Source organism: Manis javanica, chromosome 11 (assembly GCF_040802235.1).
Source record: "Manis javanica isolate MJ-LG chromosome 11, MJ_LKY, whole genome shotgun sequence".
NCBI lineage: Eukaryota > Metazoa > Chordata > Mammalia > Pholidota > Manidae > Manis > Manis javanica.
In genome coordinates this window covers 1726465-1751410 of record NC_133166.1, presented here as the reverse complement: position 1 = coordinate 1751410, position 24946 = coordinate 1726465, and the positions used below count along the sequence as shown (strand labels likewise).

At 57.8% G+C, this 24946-nt stretch overlaps 1 protein-coding gene across 2 annotated transcripts; it reads right to left on the bottom strand.

Moving 5' to 3' along the window:
- Positions 1 to 542: 542 nt before the first annotated feature.
- On the bottom strand, positions 543 to 24243 carry TNKS1BP1 (tankyrase 1 binding protein 1). 2 transcript variants are annotated; one of them, XM_036996710.2, is made up of 12 exons: positions 24111 to 24243; positions 21105 to 21213; positions 19410 to 20043; positions 17801 to 17870; positions 12498 to 13862; positions 8430 to 10546; positions 3348 to 3711; positions 2937 to 3087; positions 2697 to 2833; positions 1803 to 1960; positions 1479 to 1551; positions 543 to 993 (listed from the first exon to the last, which is right to left on the bottom strand). In XM_036996710.2, the coding sequence occupies exons 2-11, from the start codon at positions 21196 to 21198 to the stop codon at positions 1491 to 1493; spliced, it is 5151 nt and encodes a 1716-aa protein (XP_036852605.2). In that variant the 5' UTR covers positions 21199 to 21213; positions 24111 to 24243; the 3' UTR covers positions 543 to 993; positions 1479 to 1490. The 2 variants fall into 2 exon arrangements, with proteins under 2 accessions (XP_036852605.2, XP_017536022.3); XM_017680533.3 differs by lacking the exon at positions 24111 to 24243 and adding an exon at positions 21534 to 21700.
- Positions 24244 to 24946: the final 703 nt, after the last annotated feature.

The following is a 24946-nucleotide window of genomic DNA, read 5'->3' as shown; positions in this document are numbered from 1 at the left end:
AAGGCCAGAGCCTGGGGACATTCCAGAATGCATGGGTTGAAAGGACCCTTAAAGACCACAATCCCCTAGAGGGGAGGATTTATTTTTCTTCCAATATCCGGTCCTCTATCTCTCTCTGTGGCCACACAGCTCAGCTACATTCCCTAGTCTCCCTTTCAGATAACAGGGGTCATGAGTTGAATTCTAGCCAAAGAAACACGGGTCTCCAACAGCATATTCCCCTCTCTCCCCTGGTTGCCACGGAGGACTCCACGGCCCATGCAGGTGACTGAGCCACAACAGGGAAGGAGCCTTGCTTCCAAAAAGACAGCAGGGTGCAGAGTGGCCCCATCACCAGCCCACCTTGTGCCATGAACAGAAAATAAGTTTATGTGTTATGCTACTGACATTTGGGGTTGTCTGAATCTGCAATCAGCTTATTATAACCAATACACCCTCCTTGGGGACACTGAGCGCAGGAGTGCAAAGGAAGTGACATATTCAACATCAGAGTGAGCTCCTGGTGGGCCAGTACCAGGACCACACACCACACTACAACCTGAGCAGCACCAATTCCCAAAAAACTTTATTGTTTCAAGTGGCAAAATGTTTGGTCTCGGTGGGGCACCTGGCATGGTGGAGGGAGACCTGGGGTGGGGGTGGGGCAGGGCTTGGCCCATTACAAAAATCAAAGGCTTTTATAAAAAATGCTATAAATTGGTATCAAAAGAAAACCCAAGGGAGGCTGGAAGAGGGAGCAGAGAGGGAGGTGGAAAGAGAGCAAGGAAAGGAGGGACCAAAACCGTCAACCACTAATGCCTGAATCCAGGTTGGGAGGGAAGGGTGGGGGAGAGTTGGGAAGGTGATACAAAGTGCATAAATGTGCCTCCCCCACGCTCCTCAGAGGTGGAGGGGGGCAGAGGCTGCAGCCTGAGGCATGGTGGGGCTCCAGCTGTCTCCTCGCTGGGGACCCCACAGGACTGGGCACTGCCTGAGGCTGCCAGATGGGGGGACCTGCAACATAGAGGGCAGAGAGGTCAGGCGGGAGAGCTAGGCTCCCTCGCCCTGTGCCCAGCCCAGCTCCCCCAGCCGAGCCCTGCTGTGAAGACGCTCCCTGCTGGGGACCTTGAGCCAACTGGGTGAGCCACTGTCCCCAGGGGTCCCAGACCGGAAGGGCTGGCTGACCACATGCAGGCCAGCCACAGGGCACAGAGGTTGAGCCCAGGGAGGATGACAGGGATGGAAGCGCCCTCTCCTCATCCATTCCAGGACAGACAACACCCTGCTCTATGGGCACAATCTAGGGAAAGCCAAAGGACCCACCAAATCCTGGAGCCTGGCCTCCCCTGCCTGCTTCCAGCCTCACAGAGAAAAGGGGATGGGGAGCGAAGGTCTACAGGAGAGACTGGGCCTCCTGAGTCCTCCAGGGCAGGCCCCCCTCACGCGTGAACCCCACTCCCCACCCGAGGCTGGCCCCAAGCCCAGGAACGTGCTCTCACCTCAGTGACTTCTCAGACCTTCTTTTTCTTCAGCTTCAGGGCTTGTAGCCAGTTGGGTGATGATCCTTCTGACCTGAAAGGCAGAAGGCAAAGCTTAGGAAAGCTGGACAAAATGAGGGGATAGCAGGGACAGGAACCCCCATCCCCTTCAACCAGAAGAGGCAGCCTGCGGTTTGGCTGTGAATTCCAATCTCTGGCCCCAACTTAATATAGTTAATTTGAGCCACATTGACCTCCTCCCCAAATCTCAGTTTCCCCTTCTGTAAAGTGGGGTTCCCTTTTCAGGCCAACCCAGTGAGGCCAGTCAGAGCTGAGGCCACCTACCCTGAGGATTTCTCTGGCTTGGGAGGTAACACAAGAGGCTTCCCCAGCCCCGGGACTTTGCAGGACTTGGAGCGCTGGACCGCCGAATCCTTCTGGCTCGACTTGCTCTCTGCCAGCTCCCCCTCTTCAGCTGAGCGGTTCCGGGAGCGCAGTTTGGCCTAAGAGACAAGTCCAGGTGCAGGCAGGTGTTGGACAGGCAGAAGAATTCCCTTCTGAGAGCTAGGTCTTCCCAGCAGTATGCAGTCCCCAGAATCAGGCACAGACCCCTCTGAGGTTCTTTTACCCGAATTGATGGGAAGTCCCTTAAAGACAAGCCACCCCTAAGAGCCGAGCCATGCCTTGCATCTTGCAGGCCCTCAGAAAGATCCTGCAGAATTGAATTCTAACTAACTGGGCTGGCCAAAGCCAGTGGTGACTTCCTGTCCCAGTGCCTCCGCGTGCACTGTTCCCTCTGCCCGGATGCCCCACCACTCTGCCCTCCACAGCCAACTCCTGTGCATGCCTCAGCTAAGGTCAAATGCTTCCATGAGGCCTTCCTCAGCATGCTCTCCCATCCCGCAGCACCTCAATGTTAAGAAATACCTCCTCTCTCTCTGGACGGGCCCAACCCTTATTTGCACCTCCCCAGTGATTCCTAGCCCTCCTCCTTACCAGAGCTAATTATAGACCTGGCTTGTGTCCCCCACGACCCCGTGAGGTTCTGGGACACAAACGCCGCTCTCAGCATCCCCCTTAGCACACAGCGCAGGAGCCAGCAGGGCCCTCGCCGTTGAGTGGAATGAGAGGAGGAACAGGATGGGGTGGGGCACGAAGAGGCAGAGAGGAGAAAGGCTGGACACGAGGCGGCCTGCTGGCCAGGCGGCTGTGTGCATCTGCCGAGTGATCAGATGGTACCTTCAGGGCTGATGGGCTCAGGCCAGGAAAAAGGTTGACTTTCAGCCCCTTGGTGCCCAAGGACATCCGTGTCCGGCGGTTCTGAGGCTCCTCCACCACCTCCTCATCTGAAGATGGCACCCGAGAAGCTCGTGGCTCTGCAAGGGCCCAGACAGAGGGCTCAGCACAGACAGCAAGCCCTCCCTGCCCCTGCACGGCCCCCAGAGGCACAGCTGTCACAAAACAATCCCCCAGCTCTACCTGTAGAGTCCTGGAACAGGCGTGCATCTGAGTCTGCCGCCTCCGACAGGCCCAGGGTGCCTCCAGGCCGGATGGCTGGGGCCCGGTGCCCACGCTTGCGCCCCAGGTTGGCACGGCTCCGGTACATGGCACTGTCAAGGATCTCAATGTCCTGCTCAGGACAATGGTAACACCATGTCATTGCTGTCCCATCCCAGAGGAGCCTCCACAGCAGTTGGCCATGAGCTGACCCCTCCAGCAGCTTGGAGTGCCCCAATCATGTGACTGCCCACTACCCACCTCCCACCCTGAGACTGCTCAGGGCACTACGCGGCTCAGGGCAGCCCAAGGAACGTGGCTCTGGCTGTGCCACCCATGTACCAGCCCCCCACCTCAAGCCCACCCACTGCCCTGGGCCCACCCTCCACTGACCTCGATGAAGGAGAAGTCCTGGCTGGGGGAGCTGGTGGGGAGAGGACCTTGGGCCGGCTGCTGCCTTGTCAGGCCCTGCTCACCCTGCCCAGACCCTGAAGGGCCGCAGGTGCCGTCCACCTCTTCTGCCTGGCTGGCTTCACCATCAGGCTGCGGCCTCCAGGCAGGCAGAGGGTCCCTGCCAGGTTCCAGGGGCTCCCCTCGGTCAGCACCTGCTGTGGCTCCTTCCTCCTCCAACAGGCCCCTGTGGTTTGAGGCTGCTGACTCCCTGCGGGCCACTGTCTTGGAGCTGCTGGCAGCCAGCATGTCCTCCACGAGGCCCAGGGAGCCGGAGGGTGGGGAGTGGGCCGGGCACACGCCAGGGCTGCAAAGGAGACGGACCAGGTGACTACGAGGCCACATCTCCCCCCGCACCCCCGCCAAGCAAAGCCACATCACCAAATCTGCTTCCCCCTCCCCCAGGCCTCCCTCACTCGTTCAGGAGGACATGGCCACAGCCTTGCACAGCAAAGAGGGCATGAGCTGGGCCAGCCTGGCAGTTTTAAATCCCAGATCTTACTGAGACTTTGCATAAACTCCTGCACCTATAAAAGCCTCAGGATCCTCAAACTTTATAGAGCCCTTTGGGAGATGTAAGGATTCTAAAGCACAATGCCTGACACTCAACGTGCGCCCTATAAATAACTGCTATTGTTATTGCTACCATTGGGGTTGTTGATATTGTCCATGTGTCCCTCCCAGGGGCGCCTGCGTGTGTGGTCCCTCTCCTTGGGAAAAACCAGGTGTTGGCCCATTGGGCTGTGTAATCTCTTCAGCCCCCACCCCATTCCCCAGTCTCACAGGACAGCCAGGGACTCTCAGAACATGCAGATGGCTACATGTCTGGACAAGCTGTTCTCCCAACCCCAAAAGCGCCACCAGCTGCCCCTCACTCTCCCTGCAGCTCAGCTCCTCTTCCGACGCTGACCTGCTCTCCTCCCCGAGGACAGCCCCTCCTCAGCCCTGCGAGCTCTGGGCTCCCACCTGTGCCAGGCCTGCCCAGAGTCTGCGCTTCTTTGTTCCCACAGCTAGTCTGTAAGCAACTCAAGGGCAAAGTCGGGCCCCGTTTGCCTTTGTGCCCCCAGCACCTGGCTCCGAGTCTGGCCAGGAGGAGCAGGACTAAGTAAATGTTTGCCAAGCAATTGAGAGGCCGGGTCACCTTGCACCTCAATGCAGCTCATGCATCTTCTGCCTGCCCCTCCCTCAAACATGACACAGATGCACCATACAGAGCACACCACACACCCCACACGAGGAGCCTCTGTTCTCCCGCCACCCCCGAAACACAGACACACCCTGCACACACACAGCACGCCCATGAGGGAGGTGTGTGCTGCTCATCGGTCACTCCCAGACACACCTAGTACCCATCCACCCTGAAGCACAGCTGAGCCACACCCGGTCACCCACACCCACACCCACGGGCGCGGGAAAGGCCGGCAGGGCCGTGCCCGGAAGCCAGGCCTTGGAGTTCCCGGGATCGGAGGGGGAGGACAGCGAGGCAGGTGAGTCAGTACCAGGCAGGAAGCGGGGAGGGCGGGAGGGAACGTGTGTCAGTCTGTCCTTCCACAAACTGCTGACAGATGGAAACTTAAACGGTCTGGGGAGAAAGGGCGGAGGCGGAGGCAGAAGTGCAACAAGTGGGCGGAATCGGGAGCAGCCCTGGATGGGAGGCAAACCCCTCACCCCGCAGCTCCAAACCAGAGGCTGGGAGGGAGGGGGCAGTGGCCACGCCCCCACCCCCAGGAGGCCCTGCCCGGAGCCCCTCCCTGGGGTGGAGCCGAGGAAAGGCTTAGGGCAGGCCCCCTGCAAGAAGGGGATGTGAGACGGTGGATGGGTGGATGGAAAGATCTACATCCTGGCCCCAGACCACTCGGGCAGAGGAGTTCAGGGGCTCTGGGGATGGCCTGAGGGGACATGGGGAGGGCGTAAAAATTACAGTGCACATCGTCCTGGCCAGCCTAACCTCACTCACCCTTCTCCCCCTCTCTGGAGAAGCTGTCCTGCCTCCGAGCACCCAGAGCACCGATGACCTGAGCTCCTCCCCAGCGGATGACAGGTCAGGGGCTCGTGCTGAGTGCCACCACTCCAGCACAGATAAGGGCTCCATCCCTCCTAGGCCTGTGGCCTTGGCAAAGTTACCCTCCCACTCTGAGCCTCAGTTGCTTTATCTGTAAGGGAGATAATAAGAGTAACACTTTGCTGGGCTTGTTGGCAGAAATATGAACCCAGCACATAGTTGGCACGTGATAAATGTTTAGGCTAATCATCTTCCTCCTCAACACAGGTTCCTGGCCTAAGGACTTCTCTCATTCCACAGATAACCCTCCCCCACCCAGACTTTGAGTATGTGGAGGGCTGGGACTGCATCTAACCCCACCCACACCCACACCCACACCCCCTCTGGGTGCAAACCGAGGGAATGGCATGTAATAGATCTGTAAAAAGTCCCCAGTGTTCAAGGCTCCAAGATCCAAAATGAGGGCAATTCAGGGCTGGAGCTGGAATGACGTGCCTGAAGGGGCAGCAGCTGGCCTTGACCCCAGAAAGGCAGAAAGAGCGCCCAGAGGCCAAGCACAAGGCTGGGGCTCATGAGAACATGAAGGAGCCCACAGTCACAAGCTGGGGGCCTTATACAAGTCACAGTGCCTCTCTGGGCCTCAGTTTCTCCCCCCATGAAATGACGGAGCTGGCCTCAGACATCCCTGAGGGTCCTCTGAGAGTCTATGACTGAGAGACCAGAGACAAGGGGGCAGTGCACCAGCTCTCGGGGACCAAGGAGCAACACTCCCCCCAGGACAAGGTGGCCCTAGACACAGCACAGGGGCCTGAGCTCTCCCCACATCCCACCCACCCCTGTGCTGGTCCAGTAGCAGCAGTGCTGGACAGCACCCCAGCCAAGGCCCGCCCACCATCAGGGGATCAGGGGGACCTCTGTCCCACACTGGGATGATGTCATCAATGTCCCCAAGGGCTCTCACACCCACCCAAATGTGCAAAACAGATACAACTACAGGTATTTTCCAGTGTACAGAGGCACGGCGGGGGGGCAGTGCAGAGCCAGAGCCCAAACTGGGCAGACAGGCCCAAAACCAGACTACTCTGAGCAATTCTCAAGGACTTCTCATTACCAGAGGAACCCCAAAAACGTCCTTTAAGGAGCAACTTCCCAGGGTGTAGAATTTCCCTAAGTCAGATGCTCAGAACACTAGCCCCTTGGATATTAGTCAGATCCGGGAAGCACTGCGTTCGGGGAAGGTAAACAGGTGTCCTTACTCCTGGCTTTCAAAGCGCTAATACACACTAATGCACATGATGCTCTGCGTCTCCTGTCCGGCCAGAGTGCAGGCATTTCCCAACTTACACCACAGCCAGAAGACCTGAGGGTCTTTAAAGGCATGGTGGAGACCAAAGCTCAAGACAGCTGAGGGCTGAGGACTCCCGGCTTCTCTGTGAATCCCCCCACCCCCCAACCCACACCACCGCACCCCCAGCATCCAGGCAGACCTCCCTCCATCCTTAACAAAGGACAAGATATCCCCACTCTCCCCTTCTCAAGAGCCACCCAACCGGAGGGGAAAGGTGCAGGGCTGTGGGCCCCACTCCTTAGGAGTCTGAGGGTCCAGATCGCAGCGGCCACACCTGACAGCAGTTAAAAAGTCAAAAAAAGGCCCAGCTGCTCTGTGACCTTAAGTGGGTCACACCACTTCTCGGTCTGCAAACTGAAGATGATAAAAATCCCTTCTGCTTCACAGGGCAACTGTGAAGGTCAATGAGGTCAGAGGTGCTGCTGAGTGCCAGGCTCTGCGGGCTCCAGGAGTCCCAGGAAGAGAAATGGGGAGCAAACACAGGGCCCCTCTAGCGCCTGCAGCAGCGATGTCAAAGCTCCAAGTCTTATGTTAGAAAATGAGGCTCAGAGTAGCCCAGCAACCTGAAGCCTCTGGACACCAGTCCTGCATACACCCATCCCTGCAGTCTTAATACCACCTCTGCGCCTCCCCCTTCAGCAGCTCAGTCCAAGAACGTCCCCTCCTCAGCAACCCCAGCACCATCCTGCCCCAGGCTCTGCCCACCTTCCTCTCCCTCCTTCTCCTCCATCCACCCCAAACGACGGCCCAGTCTAGGATTCTCTCCAGCTCCCTTCTGGTACCTCCTGCGCCTGCTCCCATTTACAACACAGCCCTCACCCAACGCCTCCCTTCTCTTCCCCATCCAGAAGCCCACCCAGAAGCTCTGGCTCTGAGGTTAGAAAAGATGTAACTTTCCACTCCACCAAGAGGATAAAACCAAATCTCAATGGATGGAAATGTTAACAAAATAGACACCATGTCTTTTTAGCACCCTTTCCAGGTGCAAAATCACCTCAGTTTGTTTTAGAGCATAAAAATCCCTGAGAAAGACTGTGGTTGGCTTGTAAAAGTACCAGTTTGTTCCTTTCGAAAGCTCTCTCACCAACTCTGTGCATGGAGGCCAAGGTCACAGGGTCAGGAGCCAGGCACCAACACCCTCCAAGTTTTGGACTGTTGCTCCTACGGCCTTAGCACAGGGCAGGCAAGAAACACCACGTTCCTAACCTTCATAAGAAATATATAATAAGCCACTGTCCACTCTACTCCTGCCCTGCAGTGGCCCAGGCAAGAAGTCACGGGGTCCTCCCTCCTACAGCTGGGAAAGCATCCGTGTTCCCTGGCTTGGGAGCAGAGAGGCCAGTGGAACAGCCTTTGTGCACAAGTGTGGAACCCACCAGAAACCATCCAAGGATGGGACACACGCCAGTTCCTCCAGTACAACCACAGAAGAAACCACCAAGAAAGCCTACAGCATGGACTGCAGAAGAGCACACCAAACATCCCAATCTTCATCACAAACAGAACTCACCTACATGTGTTATGTTTCATTTAACAAAAAAAAAGAACATGACTTTTTCCATGTCGACTTTCCAAACACTAAATGTCCCCCCCCCACCCCGGGGAAAGCTGTTTTTCTCCTCCTCAGAAAGGCTGCAAACCTTTCAGCCGGCCTTCAGTCACACCTTCCCCTTACCTGGCTCCAAAGCTGGGGGCTTCTCCTGTCTCCATTCTGAGGTCTGCAGGGCAGGTCTCCACGGAAGGAGAAGAATCATCTTCACCCTGGGTCTCTGGCCCACTTGTCTCACCTAGCCCCATGCCCCTGGCCTCGGAGGGGTCTCTGGCCTCCAGGCCAGGGGACAAGACACCACTGTCCCTGAGGCCTGGCTCTAGGCACTGACTGACCTCTCCCACCCCACGCTCCCTGGCTTCGCTCAGGGCCCCAGAGAGCTCCATGTTGCGGAGTCCCAAGTCCTGGGTCCAGTCCATCTGCCCCACTCCACATCCCCGCAGCTCGAGAGAACCTCCAGACTTCAGGTCACAGGGCAGCTCCAAATTCCTCGGGCCCAGATTGTTGCCCCAATCCACCTGGCCTGCCCCTGGGGCCACGTTTCTCAGCCCAAGGTCAGGTGTCCAGTCTGCCTGCCCCACTCCACGCTCCCTTGATTTAAGGAACTCCCCAGCCTCCACACCCGACCAGTCAGTCTGCCCCACACCACTCTCTCTGGCCTGGCTGAGGCCTCCTACCTCCCCCACACCAACCATATCCCTGCTCCCCACCCCAAGGTCAGAAGTCCAGGCTTTCTCCCCAGCGCCGATCCCCCTGGGCTCCTCAGACCCACCAGTCTCCAAATGGCTGGCCAGGTCCACATCTCTCAAGCCCAGGTTGTCCGACCAGCCCATCTGTCCCATGGCATCCTCCCTGGTCTCGCTTGAGCCCCCAGAACCCACACAGCTGGACACTTCCAAGTTCCTGAGGCCCAGCTGGTCAGTCCAGTCCAGAGGCCCAGCCAAGGCCTTTTCGGGAGGCACAAAGCAGCCCCCTCCCACCTTGCCAGCAGGGGTGGGGCCAGCACCGCTCAGCCGGTCATTGCCGATGACACCAAACTGAGAGCTCCGGCCTGGAGCCTCCATGCAGAAGCCGCCACTCCAGGCCCGCTGCCCTGGGCTGAAGGCCACATCCTGCTGGGGGACCACACCGAGGCAGAAGTCGCTGGCCCAGCCACGCTGCTCCCCCTCCCTGTCTGGGAGGTCAGCACCGTCTGGGCCCTGGCCTGTGGCCTGCTGTCTCCCCTGCGGCCCACCGACATCCTGGCCAGCAGGGCTGCCCTGCCAGCTGCTCCGGTCTCTCTGCTCCACAGCCCCATCCTGCGGCTCGGGGGCACTGGGCCCAAACAAGCCCCGTGACTCTCCCTCTTCAGGTCGGCCCACGTCCCTGCTGGCCTCACCCTGGCTGTCTGCCCCACTCGGGACCTTCTTCTCAAACTCCTCGTCCTGTTGTTGGGCTTCCTCGGGGCTGAACCCGGCGCTCAGGGCTCTCACTCCAAAGCCTCTGTCCGGGGGTCCGAGGGCAATGGGGCTGCCACTGCCGCTATAATCCCCCAGCCAGGCATTCCTAAAATCCTGGTCAGGCTGCTCTGCACCCAGGCTGCCATAGGTGCCGAGCAAAGGATCTCTCTTCCCAAACTCCTGGTCCTGCTCGCCTGTGTCCTGGCTGCCGTACCCTCCACGGTGGTCCTTCTTTCCCAGCTCTGGACTCTGCTCAGTCACATCTCGGCTAGCATGGGTACCCAACGAGTCTCTCTTCCCGAATTCCCAGTCCTGAAGGCTTGTATCTTGACTGCTGTGAGTACCCAACGAATCTCTCTTCCCGAATTCCTGGTCCTGGAGTTCCGCATCCCGGCTAGAGTAAGTGCCCTGGGAATCCCTCTTTCCAAACTCCCAGGCCTGAATATCCGCCTCCTGGCTCTGAGCGCCAATCTGGGCTGGCTTTCCAGTCACCCAGTCCTGAGCTGTGAGCCCCTCTGGGGCAGGCGCTCCACTCCCATCTTGGCTGCCAACCTCTATTTCCTCCTGGCTGATGCCACGCCTGCTGGCCCACTCCGTGGCGCTCCCTTCCCCCACTCCTTGCCCACACTTGCCCGCCCAGTCTGGCTCTCCAAGGTCTGGGTCCCCTCTAGGGCTGGCCTCCCCGAGGCCATAGTCCTGAGAAGAGTCTTGGGACCAGCTGGAAGGACGAAAACTGCTGGGATGTGGGTCTGCTGCAATCCAAAATTCACTCTGCAGATCTTTTTGGGCCCAGCCAAGGAGTCCCTGGGAATTAGAAAAAAAGACAGTGCTTAGAGTCAATCAGGGTGGGAGTCAATCCAGAATGAGAGTCAGCACTGCCTAGTGTCTGAGAGCCCTAACAATCTACCCTAGCAAAGAAACCCTAGGTAGGTTTGGAGCCTAGCTGTGTGACCTTGAGCAAATCACTTAACCACTCTGAGCCTCAGGAGCCTCATCCTTAAAACAGGTAATTCCTACTGCCTGGAGTGGTTTAAGAGGATTAAACAAGATCACCTGAGCCAAGTCTCAGCCAACAGCCTGGCATGCAATGGTCACTCAGTGATCCCATGGTTATGTTTACAGTCCTTAGGCAATACTTGGCTGACTGCCACGAGAAAGGCCACCTGGTAGAGTGGTCTTCACATGGGTATGGGGGTTGGGGAACACTTCCAAGTAGGGGAGGTTGAGACTCAAATCCCCTCCACAACCTCCTTTCCAACCAAGGTGAGCTTCCAACATGACCCTTAGCCCTTCCAAGTTGCCCCCAAGCTCCCAGGCCCCTGCTCCCTAAGGAAGGCACCCTTCTGCCTAGCCCTCCCCAGGAAGACCTCCCAGCCCTCATCTGGGCCCTGGGGGAGACCCAGCCAGGGCTCCCTGCACCCCCCATCCCATACTCCCATACTCCCTGACTCACTCCCTCCGGCGGCTGAGCCCTGGGCTCAGGGCTGCGGAGCCGGCCGGCCTCATCCCGCAGTGCTGCGTTGGCCAACAGCCTCTCCAAAATAGACATGCTGGGCTCCACATCCCCAGGCTGGGCCATTGCCCCAGCCCCTGCCCCCTGCCTGCCCCAGGCTGCTGGGTGCGGCAGGCGCCGGGACAGAGCTGCACCGCTCCCCTCGCCCAGACCTGTCCGACAGCCCTGGCCCTGCTCCCTCCAGAGCAGCTGCAGCTCTGGCTGAGGCCCCAAGCCAGTTGAGTCACCCACATCCCCGGACGGACACACCTACTGCAGGAGCCAGCTTGGTCTTAACTCCTTCCTGCTCCTCCTCCTGCACTCCGGCTCCACTCCCTCTGCCCCAGAGGCCCGCTGGCTGTGCCTTCCTTCCAGCCCTGCCCTCTACCAGCCCAAGTTGGGCTTGAAAAATCATTTCAAAAGCCACCTGGACTCCAGCCCGTAAATTCAGAGGCAGCCTGGTAGGAGAAAGGGCACTGGCCAAGGGAACTGGTGCCCTGGCCCAGACCCAGCCACCGACTTGCTGGGTAACCTGCAAAAGGCTCTGCCTCCTCTGGGCCTTAGCTGCCTGTCTACAGGCAAGTCTTGAGCTCAATGGTAAAAACATTCACAGAAGCTACCACTTAGCACTCATGATGACCAACACTATTCTCAGTCCTTTTTAAGTATTACAGCTCATTTTGTCTTCAACATCAGACGGGAAGGGAGAGCTCATGGCTGTTATCCCTGTCTTACAGATGAAGAAACTGAGGAGGCACAGGTAGAAAAGTAACTTGATCAAGGTCACCTCTGGGCAAATAGAGAGCAGAGCAGGTGAACCCAGGCAGTCCAGTTCCAGAGCCCATGCTTTAAGTGGCTGCACTGTTACCTTTCACAGTAGTACTTATCATGATGGACTGGCCGCTCGGTACATGCCAGGCATTGCACCAAGCGCCTTCCACAGCTAATGTTCCCTGCAATATAGCCCCAGGAGGCAGATATCATGAAAGGACTCTCAGGCTTAGTGGTTAGGGTACATCCCCAGGCCCATTCAGATAGTGGAAGGAGTCAGATATGAACTCACACTAAACCCTGGGCACCATTCCGTACCCTGTGCTCTATCAGCTTTGCCAGACTGGACAGCTATGAGGGCTGCATCCACAGGTTCTCTGCTCATGAATCCCAAGTTCTTGACACATAAAATCCACGCGGAAAGAACAAAGCCCACCAAAGCCCTGGCTTCCATCCTGTGGCCCCCCACCCTCCCTGTGCCCCCAGCCTCACCTCAGAGCAGGCACTTGGGGTCTGCGTGTCCTTCAGCTCAGGCCCAGCTCCCTGCCTTGCACTGCTGGCACTAGGTGGTGGTGAAGCCAGGAGGTCATCCAGCCAGCGGGAGCTGCTCTCAGGGCCTGCAGGTTCAGGGGACGCCCTACAATGGTCTTGAACCTCTGTTCTGGGTAGGGTGGTCTCAGCCTGGGCCAGGATCACGGCCTCCTCCTCAGCAGGCAGTGCCTGCCCCAGGTCCATGGTGTCGGCAAAGAGGACACAGGGCTGGTCAGGGGATACTGGCTGCTGCTGCCCCAGGATCGGCTCCAGGATGGGCAGAGCAGCTTCCCTGGTGGCCAGAGGGAGCGGGGACTCCTGTCCGGCCAGGGGCTCCCCCTCCTCATACCTCTCCTCTGCCTGCAACAAGGCTGACCCAGGGGAGACCCCTGTTGTTGGTAATGGCTCAAGGGGCACAGCTGGGGACTGAGGCTGACTCTCGCCATCGCCTTTGTGGGTTGAGGAGATGCCCGGATCATCCACCTGCGCCCAGGAGCCAGGCCTTCCTGACCCCTCTGGGGCTGACTGGGCTCCGTGCCCCTGCTTGGACACGCCTTCTTCCCTGCCAGACACTGCCCAATCACCAGCCTCAGCAGCCTCCGCAGCCTCAGTGGCTTCGGTGATAGGGGAGGGAGGCGGGGAGTCCAGCCGCCAGACCCCAAGACCTGAAGGCCGCGTGGGGAAGGTCCATTCAAAGGACTGTGATAAGCTCCAGTTGGACTCTGTCCCACTCCCAAAGGGATGATCCAGGGCCAACTGGCTCCCCTGGGTCTGGGGCAGGGCAGCCAGTGAGCCCCCCAGCTTCTCCTGGTCTTGGCTAGGAGGCCTGAGCACACCCTCAGAAAATCGGCGCTGAGCCAGGCTGATGGGGCGCAGGTCTACATCACCCTTGGCCACATCCCCAGATGGAAAAGTCCGGGCAAGGTCCAGCAACTCACCCCCCTCCATCAGGGGCCGGGGCGAGGTGGCTGGGGGCTGCTCTGGGCTCTGGCACCCCAAGACCTTCTCAGGGGCCGGGCTGCCAGGTCCATGGGCCTCTGAGACTCCCACAGCAGGGAGCCCTGGGCTAGAGGGACGGCAGGAGCCCTCACCCAGCAGGACTGCCGCTGAGGATGCTGGAGTCACAGAGAGGCAGGAAGAAGGCCCGGAAGCCACGGGACTTTGGGCTTCTGGCAGCTGAGAGTGGCACACAGGGCTCCCATCAGGTGAGTGAACTCGCAGGGACCCGGGATCTGGGCCTGAGACTTCAGTGGGGAGGCCTGGGCTGGTGGTGCCTCCATTCTCTGAGGCAGGGCCTGGACTTGAGGGGACCCACGGCTTGGAAACCTGCAAGAGAAAGGTCAAGAGCCATCACTCACCTCTCACCACTCACCTGCAAACCCCATATAGACCCCCAGGTCAGCTGCTTCCTCACACTCCCACTCCACAGACCAGGGAGAAAACTAGAGCTCAGAAGGGGCCTCTCAGGACAGTAGGGAGAGGACCCAAACACAATTCAGGGCTTCTTAAGCTTCTTAGGGTTTACAGACCCCTCCTTTAGGCCCTTTCCCCAGAAAATGCACACAACCTCATTCCCATCATACTGCTCACACCACTTCAGGTGGCTCAAATCCTCCCACCCGTCCCAAAGGTCACTAGAGATCTCCTAAGATTCCATGGTTCATGGGTCAAGATCACTGGCTTTGTGAAGAGAAAAGGAAAATTGGGCATTTGTCTTAGAACAGGACTCCAAGCCCAGTGCAGGCTCAGACCAGCTCCCAGGAGTAGTTTTGGGGAAGGGATGAAGCCCCGCACTCTGGTCTGTGTATCCACAGGTCCCACCGCTACCCAAGGAAGCAGGCAGGCCTCGGAATTCAGGAGAAAGACCCTGGGGGACGTGAAAGCACCTGGCCGGGTGCCACCCCAGCATGGCCACTTATAAACCGGTGCCTCCCACGTGGTGGTCGCTTGGTCTTTCTGAGCCTCAGCTTCCTGATCTGTACACTGGGGTTCACGGCAGCAATATCAGTTCATGGTGTGAGGTCAGGATTAAGTAAGATTTGTGCACGTGCCTCTTGCGTTAGGACGTAAAGAAGAGCAGATGGATGCTGGTTGGGGAGGCAGGGGCAGGAGCAAGGGGAGGAAGGGGCCCCGGCACCTAGCCCTCCCCTTCTCCGCCCAGCCTGTCCCTGGACAACGACGGAAGCCTTGCTCTGCCTGACTTTGTGCCCACTGAGGTTATGCCTCCCTTGCTGCCTCGCCAGTGGGGCTCTCCCCACCCCATCACCACCCACTGGGAACGGGCAGGGAAGGGGTCCCACTTGCTTCTCAAGGCCCCTTCCATTTCCCCCTCCTCCCTCCTCCACAGAACTCTAGTTTTTAACTAGATTTTACTGAAACTGCCCCACCCACAGGCCTGCCTGCTGGAGCCCCTACAGACCCTCATTCCCTGAGAAGCTTAGCCCCTGGATCAGTGCACCACCACCACCCTGCTAACCACCCCAGTTCTGAGCGTTTCAACAGCTGCACAGAAGACACTTGGGCAGCCAGGCTCTGCTCCTTGACCTCCCCTCCCGCAACAACTTTGTGAGCCACCTCTCCCAGGCTCACACCCAGATTTGCTGGTAACAGCGACCCCTCCACAATCTCTATCTCAGGGGTCCCGGGCCATACCCTCCCTCCTGTCTGTCCATCTCCCACCTCCCTTGGCCCTTCTGTGAAGTCTGGTCCACGAGCCCTCCTTCTAGCTTGCCGTCCCCCACTCCCCTCCTGCCTTACCACCATTCAAGTCACTTTCTTAGACTTCCGCCTCACCTCGCCCTCATCCTGCACCACCTGTTTGCACACAGCTCTCCACCTCAGGCTGCCCCTTGCAGCCCCCCATGGCTGGAGAGAAGCATGTGACCAGGAGCTTCAGCCTCACCACCACTCAAACCCCTAAGGCCCCCGAGGTATCCAGGGCGCCTACTACATCCCCCCTTCACTCGCTCACCCGCTCACCAGTGCTCCCAGGCAACCCTTAGCATCTTGTGTCCTCAGGCCTCCAGCCCCTCCCATCCTCTCTCAGTTGCTGGCCTGGCTTCCTGTCCCTGAAAACAGAGGCCATGGACAGAGAACACTCACACTGGCTACCTGCGTGAGCCCAGCACACTGCTCCCCTCCTACCATCCAACTGTCCTTGCTCTGGGCTAAGGCCAGCCCCTCCCCTCTCCTGCATCATTGATTTTTCCTTCTCTGCTGGCTCATTTCCTTCAGCACACAAACTGCTCTCATTTCTTCTATCTTAAAAAACAAAAAAACACTCTTGGCCCTCACCTCTCTCTCCAGCCACCACCCATTCTCCCTTGGACACAGTACCTCCATTCACTGTCTACCGCCTCTTGCCCCATTCTCTCTGGAGCCCACTCCAAACAGGCTTCTTCCTTCACCCGGCCACCCAGCTGCTCTTGTCAAGGTCGCCAGTGACCTCCCTGAGGCTGATCCCATTCCCAGTGCCCACCCTCCTTGGCCTGCCCGCAGCATCTGACCCTGACAGCCCCCTCCTGCAGTCCAAAAGCTGACTTGGTTGGGCCTCCAGAGCTCTACCCCTGCCAGACACTCCTGCCCTCACCGTTGCTCCTGCAGTCTCCTGGTCTCCTGGTCTCCTGGTCAGGCCTCAGGCCTCTTCCCTCCTCCACCTCACCCACTCCCTTGGTGATCTCAGCCGATCTGAAAGGTGATCTGTGCACTGATGAGTCTCTGGAAGCCCGGACTCATACCCAACTGCCCACCTGACATTTCCACTTGGACGTCTAAAAGGCACCTCCAACTCAACAAATCCTGAAGCAAATTTCTATGTCCCCCAGTTCTGCTCCCCACTTCCAATTTCTTGTCTCGGTAAATGGTCAGCGCATCCTTCCAGTTGCTCAGGCCGAAAGCCATGGACTCATCCACAATTCTGAACTCTCGCCTTCCTCGTATCAGTCTATGTGCAAATCCTGTCCACTTGTCTTCAAATGCTATCCAGAGTCGACCACCCCTCACCATCTCCACCTCCAGGGTCCAAACTGCCTTCATCTCTTACCTGGCCTATTACTGGCCCCCTAACTGTTCCTTGCTGCTGCTCTTAGCTGCCTGCCACCAAGAGGGTGAGGTGTTTCTTTACAACTAAGCCAGTAGCGTGTCACTCCTCTCCTCCAAACCCCTCAATGACTTCCTCACCCACTCAAGCCAAGGTCCTTCAAGTGGCTTACAATGCTCAAAACAACCCAACCCTTCACCCACGGACCCTCACTGCCACCCAGCTCCTCTCCTCTCGGCAATCTAGGCATCCTGGCTTCCCTGCCAGAGAGGTACCTGACCCTGGGTATCTGCAGTTCCCTCTGCCCAAAATGTGTTTCCCAAACATCCATGCAGCTGTCTGTCACCTTCAAAGCAAGGCCTTCCCAGTTACCCTAATCCCAGAACCCTCTACATTCCCAGGTCTCCCCAGCACCTGTCTGATGCACCACACATCTTCTCATTCACACACGTTATCTATTTCCATGTCTACCTCCCCACATTAGCAGGTGAGCTCCCCGAGAGCAGAAATGGTATATATTTTGCTCTATACTATTTCCCCAGCACATGGCTCATAGTAGGTGCTCAGTAAATATTTGTTGGACAGACAGATGAACGGAGTCAGGTCTCCACCATTGGGCAAATGGGAGAGACACTGGCTAACAAGGCCTTTATGGGCAAGGAGGGCCACCCTTTACATCATTTATTCAGGAAAACTGGCTGACCACCCTCTGAGCTCAGGGTAGGGAGAGGTGGGGCTCTAACAGGGAACCCCCAGGAAGAAACTCTTCCCTCTTCTGAGCCCCGAGAAGGCAGCCCAATCAGACAGTGTCTCCAGCCCAGAGACACTGGAGTTGGGTATCTCAGATCCTGCCTCAGCCCGTGAGCCTCGGTGGCCTCGCCTGGGCCTCACCCCTCATGTGAGACCAACAGGGCCTATTATTTTCTAGTTACCACAAAGATTAGGTTAGTCAGCATCCCTGGAACATGCCTGCACACAGTAGGTACTTAATGAGTGGCAGCTATTAAGGATATTGTAGTTATTCTTTATAACAAGGAGCTCAAAGCCTGACCCACACTTAGCCACCTTAGTGATCTACAGCACAAGCAGGCTGTTGGGCAAGTCACCTTCGCCAAGGGCCTCAGCTTCCCCATCGGAACTACAAGGAGGTGGAACACATGATCTCAGATGACCTTCCCAGCTCTAAAATACTGTGACTCTAATTCCTAACAGGAGGATAACTCACATCAGTACACGGTTCAGAGCTGGCCAGCTGAGCCAGGTCCCCGTTGAACGCCAGGTCCGAAGGGGAGTTCCTGTGAGGGAACAAGACAGGAAATGGAGGCACAGAATGGAGAAGCCTGTCCCAGGATGGGTAAGGCGACAGCTGATTAAGAGTCTGCCTAAGCGCCTTTAATAGCACACCAAGTTCAGTCCCTACCCCAAGGCATTTACTACTGAGCCCTGCCCAGAACCCGCAGACGTAGTGCCCACTCTCTACCTGCACATCAAGGGTTAAATTCCCCCAGCTCCTCTGGGAAAAGCACTGGGCATGTCCAGACCCCACAAAGGTTCCCCAAAACATAACTCCTCTCTCCCCTAGCCCATGAGGGGTTAACGCTCCCCTCTGGCCAGCGAGAGTGCAGCTGGTCTGGGCTGCCCTGCCAATATTTCTTGAAGGATTGCAGAGGGGAGGAGGACGAGGAAGAGCATTTTTTCCAAGGTTGAAGTTGTTCCTCTTAAGCTCTGCTTGGAGCCAGGGAAGGGAGGAGGATGGAGGGCAAAGCCAGCCCAGGCAGGGTGTGACCTCCTGGAGCCTGGGCCTGGGACAAAGGAAGGTTAACTGGGGGCCCTGCCTCCTAGGCACTTTCAGGTGAGAGAGACGCAAGGCTGGAGAGCAGGGTAGGGCAGAGGCAGGCGCAACATATTCCAGCTCAGCCCAGACCAAAGGAGCCCTGCCCTGCACAGCAGGAGGCGGCAGGGAGCCTCTGGGCCGTCAGAGCCACAAGGGCCCAGGGGGCCCACTGTGCTGACCTGGCTCTCCCTGCCCTGAGGATGGCCTCCAGGCAGCTGCGGCTAACGGCAGATCCCCCATCCTCTTCCTCCAATGCCCTGTGCCCACCAGTCCAGGGGGCACCTCCTGGCCTGCTTTCCTTTATACTGGCACCAACCCTGCATGAGTGTATCACATGCAACAAGTCTCCAATCTGGCTGTAATCTCTGTGCACTGACACCAGCTGGCCTGGCATCAAAGTGGGTTCATGTCATATCTTTCCCATCAGACTCCTCCTCGTGGGCAGACCGTGCCCTAGTCATCCTGCTGCATGGGTACGCACGCACGCGCGCACACACGTACACACACACAGAGCCCCTGGCATACTGCTCCACCCACAGCAGGAACTCCCAACTAAGAGCACATGCTGAGAATCAAAGAGACCTGAATTCAAACTCCAACTCAGTCTCTTACTTGCTGAGGGACCATGGGAAGTCACTTTGAGCCTCAGTTTCTTCATCTCTAAAACTGGTCTAATATTCCCTTCACTGAACAGCCTGGCTGTGGATTAAATGAGGCAAAGGTCAGCCTTCAGTGTAAAAAACTAAAAATAAACTTCAATTACCGTACATTTGAGCTCTACTGGAAACACACATCAATTCTGTAAAGAGAATCACAATTGTGAAAAGGATATAGTAATGAAAACACCATCTGCCGGGGGGGATGCTTTGTGACTTCAAAACCAGGCTCTGTCTCCACTCACAGCGCACAACTCGCCTGAAAGTGAAGGTCACAGCCCCAGATGGGGCCACCCGCGTCATCCTCCAGGCTGCAACAAAACATACAGCCTCCCACCCCTCACCTCTCCTCGGGGGTCTTGTTGTGCTCCTCTGGGCACTCTGTGGGAGACTCTGCCGGCTCCTCCTGGGACCACCTCCTGGAGACGGTCCCGCCATCCTCATCCCTCGGACTGGCAGCCATGCCATAGGTCCTGGGGCCATATCTTGAGCTGCCATCATGGTTGAAGGTGAGGCGGGAGCCCCAGAGGCGGTCAGGGCTGGCGGGCACCTCCTTTCTCGGCTGCTCCATCTTGGCCAGGATCTCCTCCACCGTGGTGGCTGCAAAGCGCTCCGAAGCTAGACGGAAGGGGGCAGGGGCCTTCCGCACGCCCCCCGGGGCAGCACATCGAGCTGGGGGTGTCAAGGGGGGCATCTCTTCTTTCCCAGCCTCCTCTTTCCCAGTCTCTCGGGGGGCTCCCCCTCCAGCAGAAGCCTCAGTCATGGGCTTTGGTGCAAAGGGAAGAGGACGCCTGCTGCCACCGTAGGGCTGGGGTCCTGCCAGCATGTTCATCTTCCGGGCAGAAGGCAGCTCAGCCAGGGGACCCCGGGGAGGTCGAGGCCCAACAGGCACCAGCAGGCTAGGCTTGGCAGGCAGGGCTGGCTTGGCAGGCAGGGCCCGGGGTTTGGGCTTGACAGGGGGTTTGGCCCGAGGGTCACCTACCAAAAGGAAAGGATTGGTTGGGATGCTATCAGAGGAACCAGAAAGCAGAGATGCATCTCCCCCCCTACAAAATCACAACATTCACGTCCTCCTAGGCACAAGCCAAATGCCACCTCTTACATGAAGCCTTCCTTGATATTCCATACACATCCCAGAATTATCTTCTCCCAGCTCCAAATTCCCAAAATGTTTTAGTCAATCCCTCTTATAAGCTAAAGCTACTTAAGGGCCCAGGTGGCACCTCATTTCTCCTCATATTCCACTTCAGACCTATCACACATTCTTATCAAATGGGAGATTGAATGAATGGCCAAACAAGCCAAAAATGAATGCCAGCTTGCCATATTAAGCAGTCAGCCCCCCATCTCCCCAGTCCCCTCCTTTCCTCCTATGTGACAGTCCGCTATACTACCATTCACAGTAACTGTTTTACCCCAGCTGAGCTTTCCCACTCCACCTCTCCGCTGCACCCTCGCCACCGTGCACACGCAGGCTGCCTCCCCACTATCATCCAGTGTGTGATCAGGAATGCAAACTTACTATTTACCTAAGCCAAACAGAAGTAAATCTGCTACAAGGAAAAAAAACAAGGCTCGAAACCTACCTTCTATATAAGGCATTCCAATGCCAAATAAAAGACCTTAGAATTACTCATGGCCATGGCCCTTCTAATAGAATCCTGTATCACCCACTCATTTGGCTTAGAACAAGAAAGGTGTGTAGACAGGGAGCCAGGAGACCTGGTTTAAACCCCTCTACGTGCATGCCATTGCCCTCTCGACCTCAATTTCCCCCTTTAAAATACCTGCTTGATCCATATCATCTCCAACATCATCTCAAAGGTCAGTCTGGTCTCACTTGCTGGCCTTTCTACAACCTCAAACGGTCTTGAAGGGCCTCAACAGGAGTGTAGAACCTTTCAAACTCATCCTGCACCCCCCACCCATCCATTCCCCACCACCTCACATAACCATCCCTTGCCCACCCCTCCAAGTTGAGACTCTGCCTGTCCTGCCCTGCTCCAAGCCACCCTGCTCCACCCTGCACCCATAGGTACCTGGCTCAGAGCCAGCAGATACCAGCCCCTCCTCCATTTCCCGGGGCGGCGGGGAAGCCGTGGCTGTACCTTCCCTGAGAGCAGACACTTTCATGACATGCGGCAGAACCTGCATGAGAATTGGGGAGAGAGGGTTGTGAGCTGGAGCAGCTGAGGACCCAGGAAGAGAGACAGAGAGAGGGCAAATAGGGCTGGGCGCCGGCAGTAGGCACAGCTGAGGGAAGTCCGCTTCTGGCCCAGGCAGTGTGCGACAGCAAGAGAGAACTTCAGGAGGGGGTGACAGGAGGTCAAGGAAGGGCCCCAGCAGTCATACCCTCCACTCCTCCCAGATCCCTCTCCACCTCTCATCTCCTAACCCCAAATCCTGAAGCTTCAGGAAGCCACCCACTGCTCCCTCCCCTGGCCAGCTCTCCCAGACACCCCACTTACCACTGTTCCCAAGGCACCCCTTGGGTCTGATGGTCCCACTTGAGGTATCTACTCAGGGGCAGAGCAAGAGGGCCACAAAGCCTGAAGTCTCTCTGTGAATCACCTCAGGGGAGACGGGAAAAACCCGCTCCTCCCCAACCTGGGGCTCCGCCCCACTGCCTGCCCCCTCTTCCCGCTCACCCTCCTTCCCCCCTCCCTCCTGCAGCTGGGAGTGGTTCCCTCTCCCCAGTCTTTCCCCCTCCTCCTTCCTCATCCCTGCCCACTCCCGCCTCCCTCGGAGCTGTATCATCCAAACACGGAAAAATAAGGAAAAGTAAACATCTGGAATACATTTTTTTCTTTAATTTCTCAATCGCTCTGGCTTCAGCTTGGAATTTGATGAGGTAAAACCAGGGCCTAGTCCTGTTGCCATAGCAATGGCCTCCCACTGGATTTCCAGAGCCCAGCCAAGAGGAAGGAGGAGCCGGCCCAGGCCGGGCCTGGGAGAATGGGACAGGGCTGAGAACGTCCGGGGGGTGGGGCAGCTTGGGGGGAAATCTCCCTGGGGTTCCCCCTTCTAGGACAGTCAGAGTGGGACATCCTCCGCCTATAAAACAGGGATATGCAGACATCACTCACCAGCCTAGGGCTGGCCTGAGGGGCTTTGAGGGTCAGAAGAAGACATTTTAAATCAAGTGACACAGCCCTGTGATAGAAGCCAAATGGTGCCCCTCCTCTAAGCCTGTAACAGGCGATCCAGGGTCTGTTATACCAGGACTCAAATGCTGGCTGGGTCTACCACTTTCTAGCTGTGTGACAGCTGGCATGCTGTGAGGCTCTATAAGCCTCAGTTTCCCTATGTGATAAATGGAGTTACTGAGACTGTTGGCTTACATGAGACGCATGCAAATTGCTTAGCACAATGCCTAGCACAAAACAAGTGTCCAATAAATGTTGGCCATTATTAGTATGATTCCACTGTCATCAAGAAGCTAACATCCTTGGTAACCACCTCCTCCTCTTCGGAGACCACGGGCTGCCAGCATTCCAGACCATTCCTTCACCCACTAGGCCCCATGTCACCTGTTCTTCAGACACTCCACCTCCTCCTCAGGTCCCATCCTGGCTCCTGAAGCACCAGCCCACTCAAAAGACTGACACTGCCCCCCTCGCCTCCCTTTCCAAGGGAAGGGGATGTTTCCTATCACCTGGTATGCACATAGTCGGTGAGATGAAGACAACCCAACCCAACCCAACCCTCTCCAACCTGCAGCAGGCAGTGCCGTCCTCAGTCACCACTCCAGCCGGTCTGGAAACACCGCACCAAATCCTGAGGAACCGCTGCAAAACCCACCCACCACTCACCTTTGACCCTGCCCCCAGCTTGTTTCAAAGATGGGAGACACCCTGAAGAGGGTAGGGAGAAACCCAGGGCCGTCAATCCCTTGCTTAGCGCACAACCAAGGAAGACCGCTGGCTGCGGGTGGGTGGGTAACTGCAGAGCCAGTCCAAGTGTGCGTGGGGAGGGGCACGTGACAGAAAATATAAAATTAAGAAAACACAAGACCGTTTCCTTGTCCTTGAACATTACTACAACTGACATGGTGCGGGTGGTTAGAAATGAGGATGATGAACTGGCCCAGAACCGAGAAACCCTTTCACCTGAGGGCCTGATGGGGGCACCTCTACGGTTTGAGGAGCTGAAGCAATGAGGTAGGGGCTTGGCTTCCCCAGTTGAAAAGGGGGGCATAGCAGCTCAGAGGCACAGCACCCCAGCCAAGAAACCCAGGTGACAAAAGGCCGGAGCCAAAAGCTATAGAATCCCGGTGACACTGAGCGCTCCGCACCCCGAGTCTGGGAGACTAGCTGACCCCCAAGAGCAAAGACCGCCTAAGGGCTGGGGGAGGCTGGGAAGTTCCCGCAGGGGCAGGAGCCCAGAGAGGCATCGGCACAGGCGGGGTCGCCCCTATGGACCCTGGGATCTCTGGCCGGATCCGGGGCCAGAGAGGTCGGCAGAGACAGCCTGTAAACTGGAGGAGGGCGGGCCAACGGGAAGACGGAACAGCCCGGGGCGAGGGGCCGTCTGGAGGGGCCCAGTGGGAAGCTCTGGACACAGAGGGGCCGGCGGCAGCCGAAGAGGAGAAGAGGGTTGGGAGAGAAGGGGGCGGCGGCGACAGAAGCGAGGACCTGTGAGCGGGATGTGAAGCAGCCGGCGAACAGACGGGGGTGGGGGACTGGGGACGCGGCCTGGGTGGGGGCGGACTAGGGTGGCTGGGGGTGTGCCGAGGGAGCCAGGGGAGGGGGCTAGAGCGGCCCGGGGAAAGGGGAGGCGGGGGTCCCTCCAGCGGCTCCGCCCGCCCCCGGCCCCGCCTCAAGCCCTCGCCCCCTCCTCCCTTTCTTCTGGCTCAGCCAGCACGAGCTCCAGACGGTGCACCCTCCGCCCCCGAGCACACGCGCCAGCTCTCCCGCGCCCCCGGCCCCTGCAAACTTTCCTGGTGACCCCCACCCCACCTCAACCCGAGGTTCCGGCTGGAAAGCGCCCACTTCTTCCATGCCTCTCCCCCGCCCCAATCCTGGACCCCGCCCCCGCGCACTCACGCGCTCCCCCTGGATCTGGCTCCGCTCCGCTAGGGCTCGGCGCCCCGACGCCAGTTGCCGTTGCCGCCGCCGCCGCCGCCGCTGCCGCCGTCACCGCGGGACCGAGCCAGAGCGAGCTCCGGCGGGGCCCCGCCCCCATCCCCGCCCAGCGCCCCGCCCCCAGAGCGTTCTATGAATATCCATGAGCCGGCGGTAGCCGGCGTGGGAAGCTCGTGCCGAAGTCGCCCGATCGTATGCAAATAGGAGCTGCCCGGGTACTCAATTATTCATGACCTTGCAAATGAGGGCCCCGCCCCAGGCTCAGACCCGGGAGAAACTGACGCAATTCGACAACCAAAAGCGCTCGGGCAAAATGGCCACCGAGACGACTGCCTAGAGAGGAGACTACCTTGAGACGGCCCAATCCTCAGGCTCAGAGCCCCGCACCGATTGCAGCACCAGTCAGAGATAGAAAGAAGGGAACTGTTGGCCGGCTGGAGGGGTTTCCCATGGCAACACCTGAGAACCTACGTAACGTGGCCCACTCCACGTGTGTAAGCTCAGACTTAGAGCCACCGTGAGGAAGACTAGAAGCTCTATTTTCCTCGTTCCTTATTTATCTCCTGTTATGCCTCCTCCCCAGAGAGACGTTCCTTCCAACCTCAAAATCTGGTGTATACTCTTCCTCACTGCACAAAACCTTCACATACTCCATACCTTTCCTGCATCATCAGACTGCCCCTACCCCCACACACACCACTCACCCTCCCCAACACTCCAGGCTCAGGTTTCCATTCCCCTGGCCGAAGGGAGGCTAGTCAATCCTGATTCCATTATCTAAAGCCCTGGAAGACCCT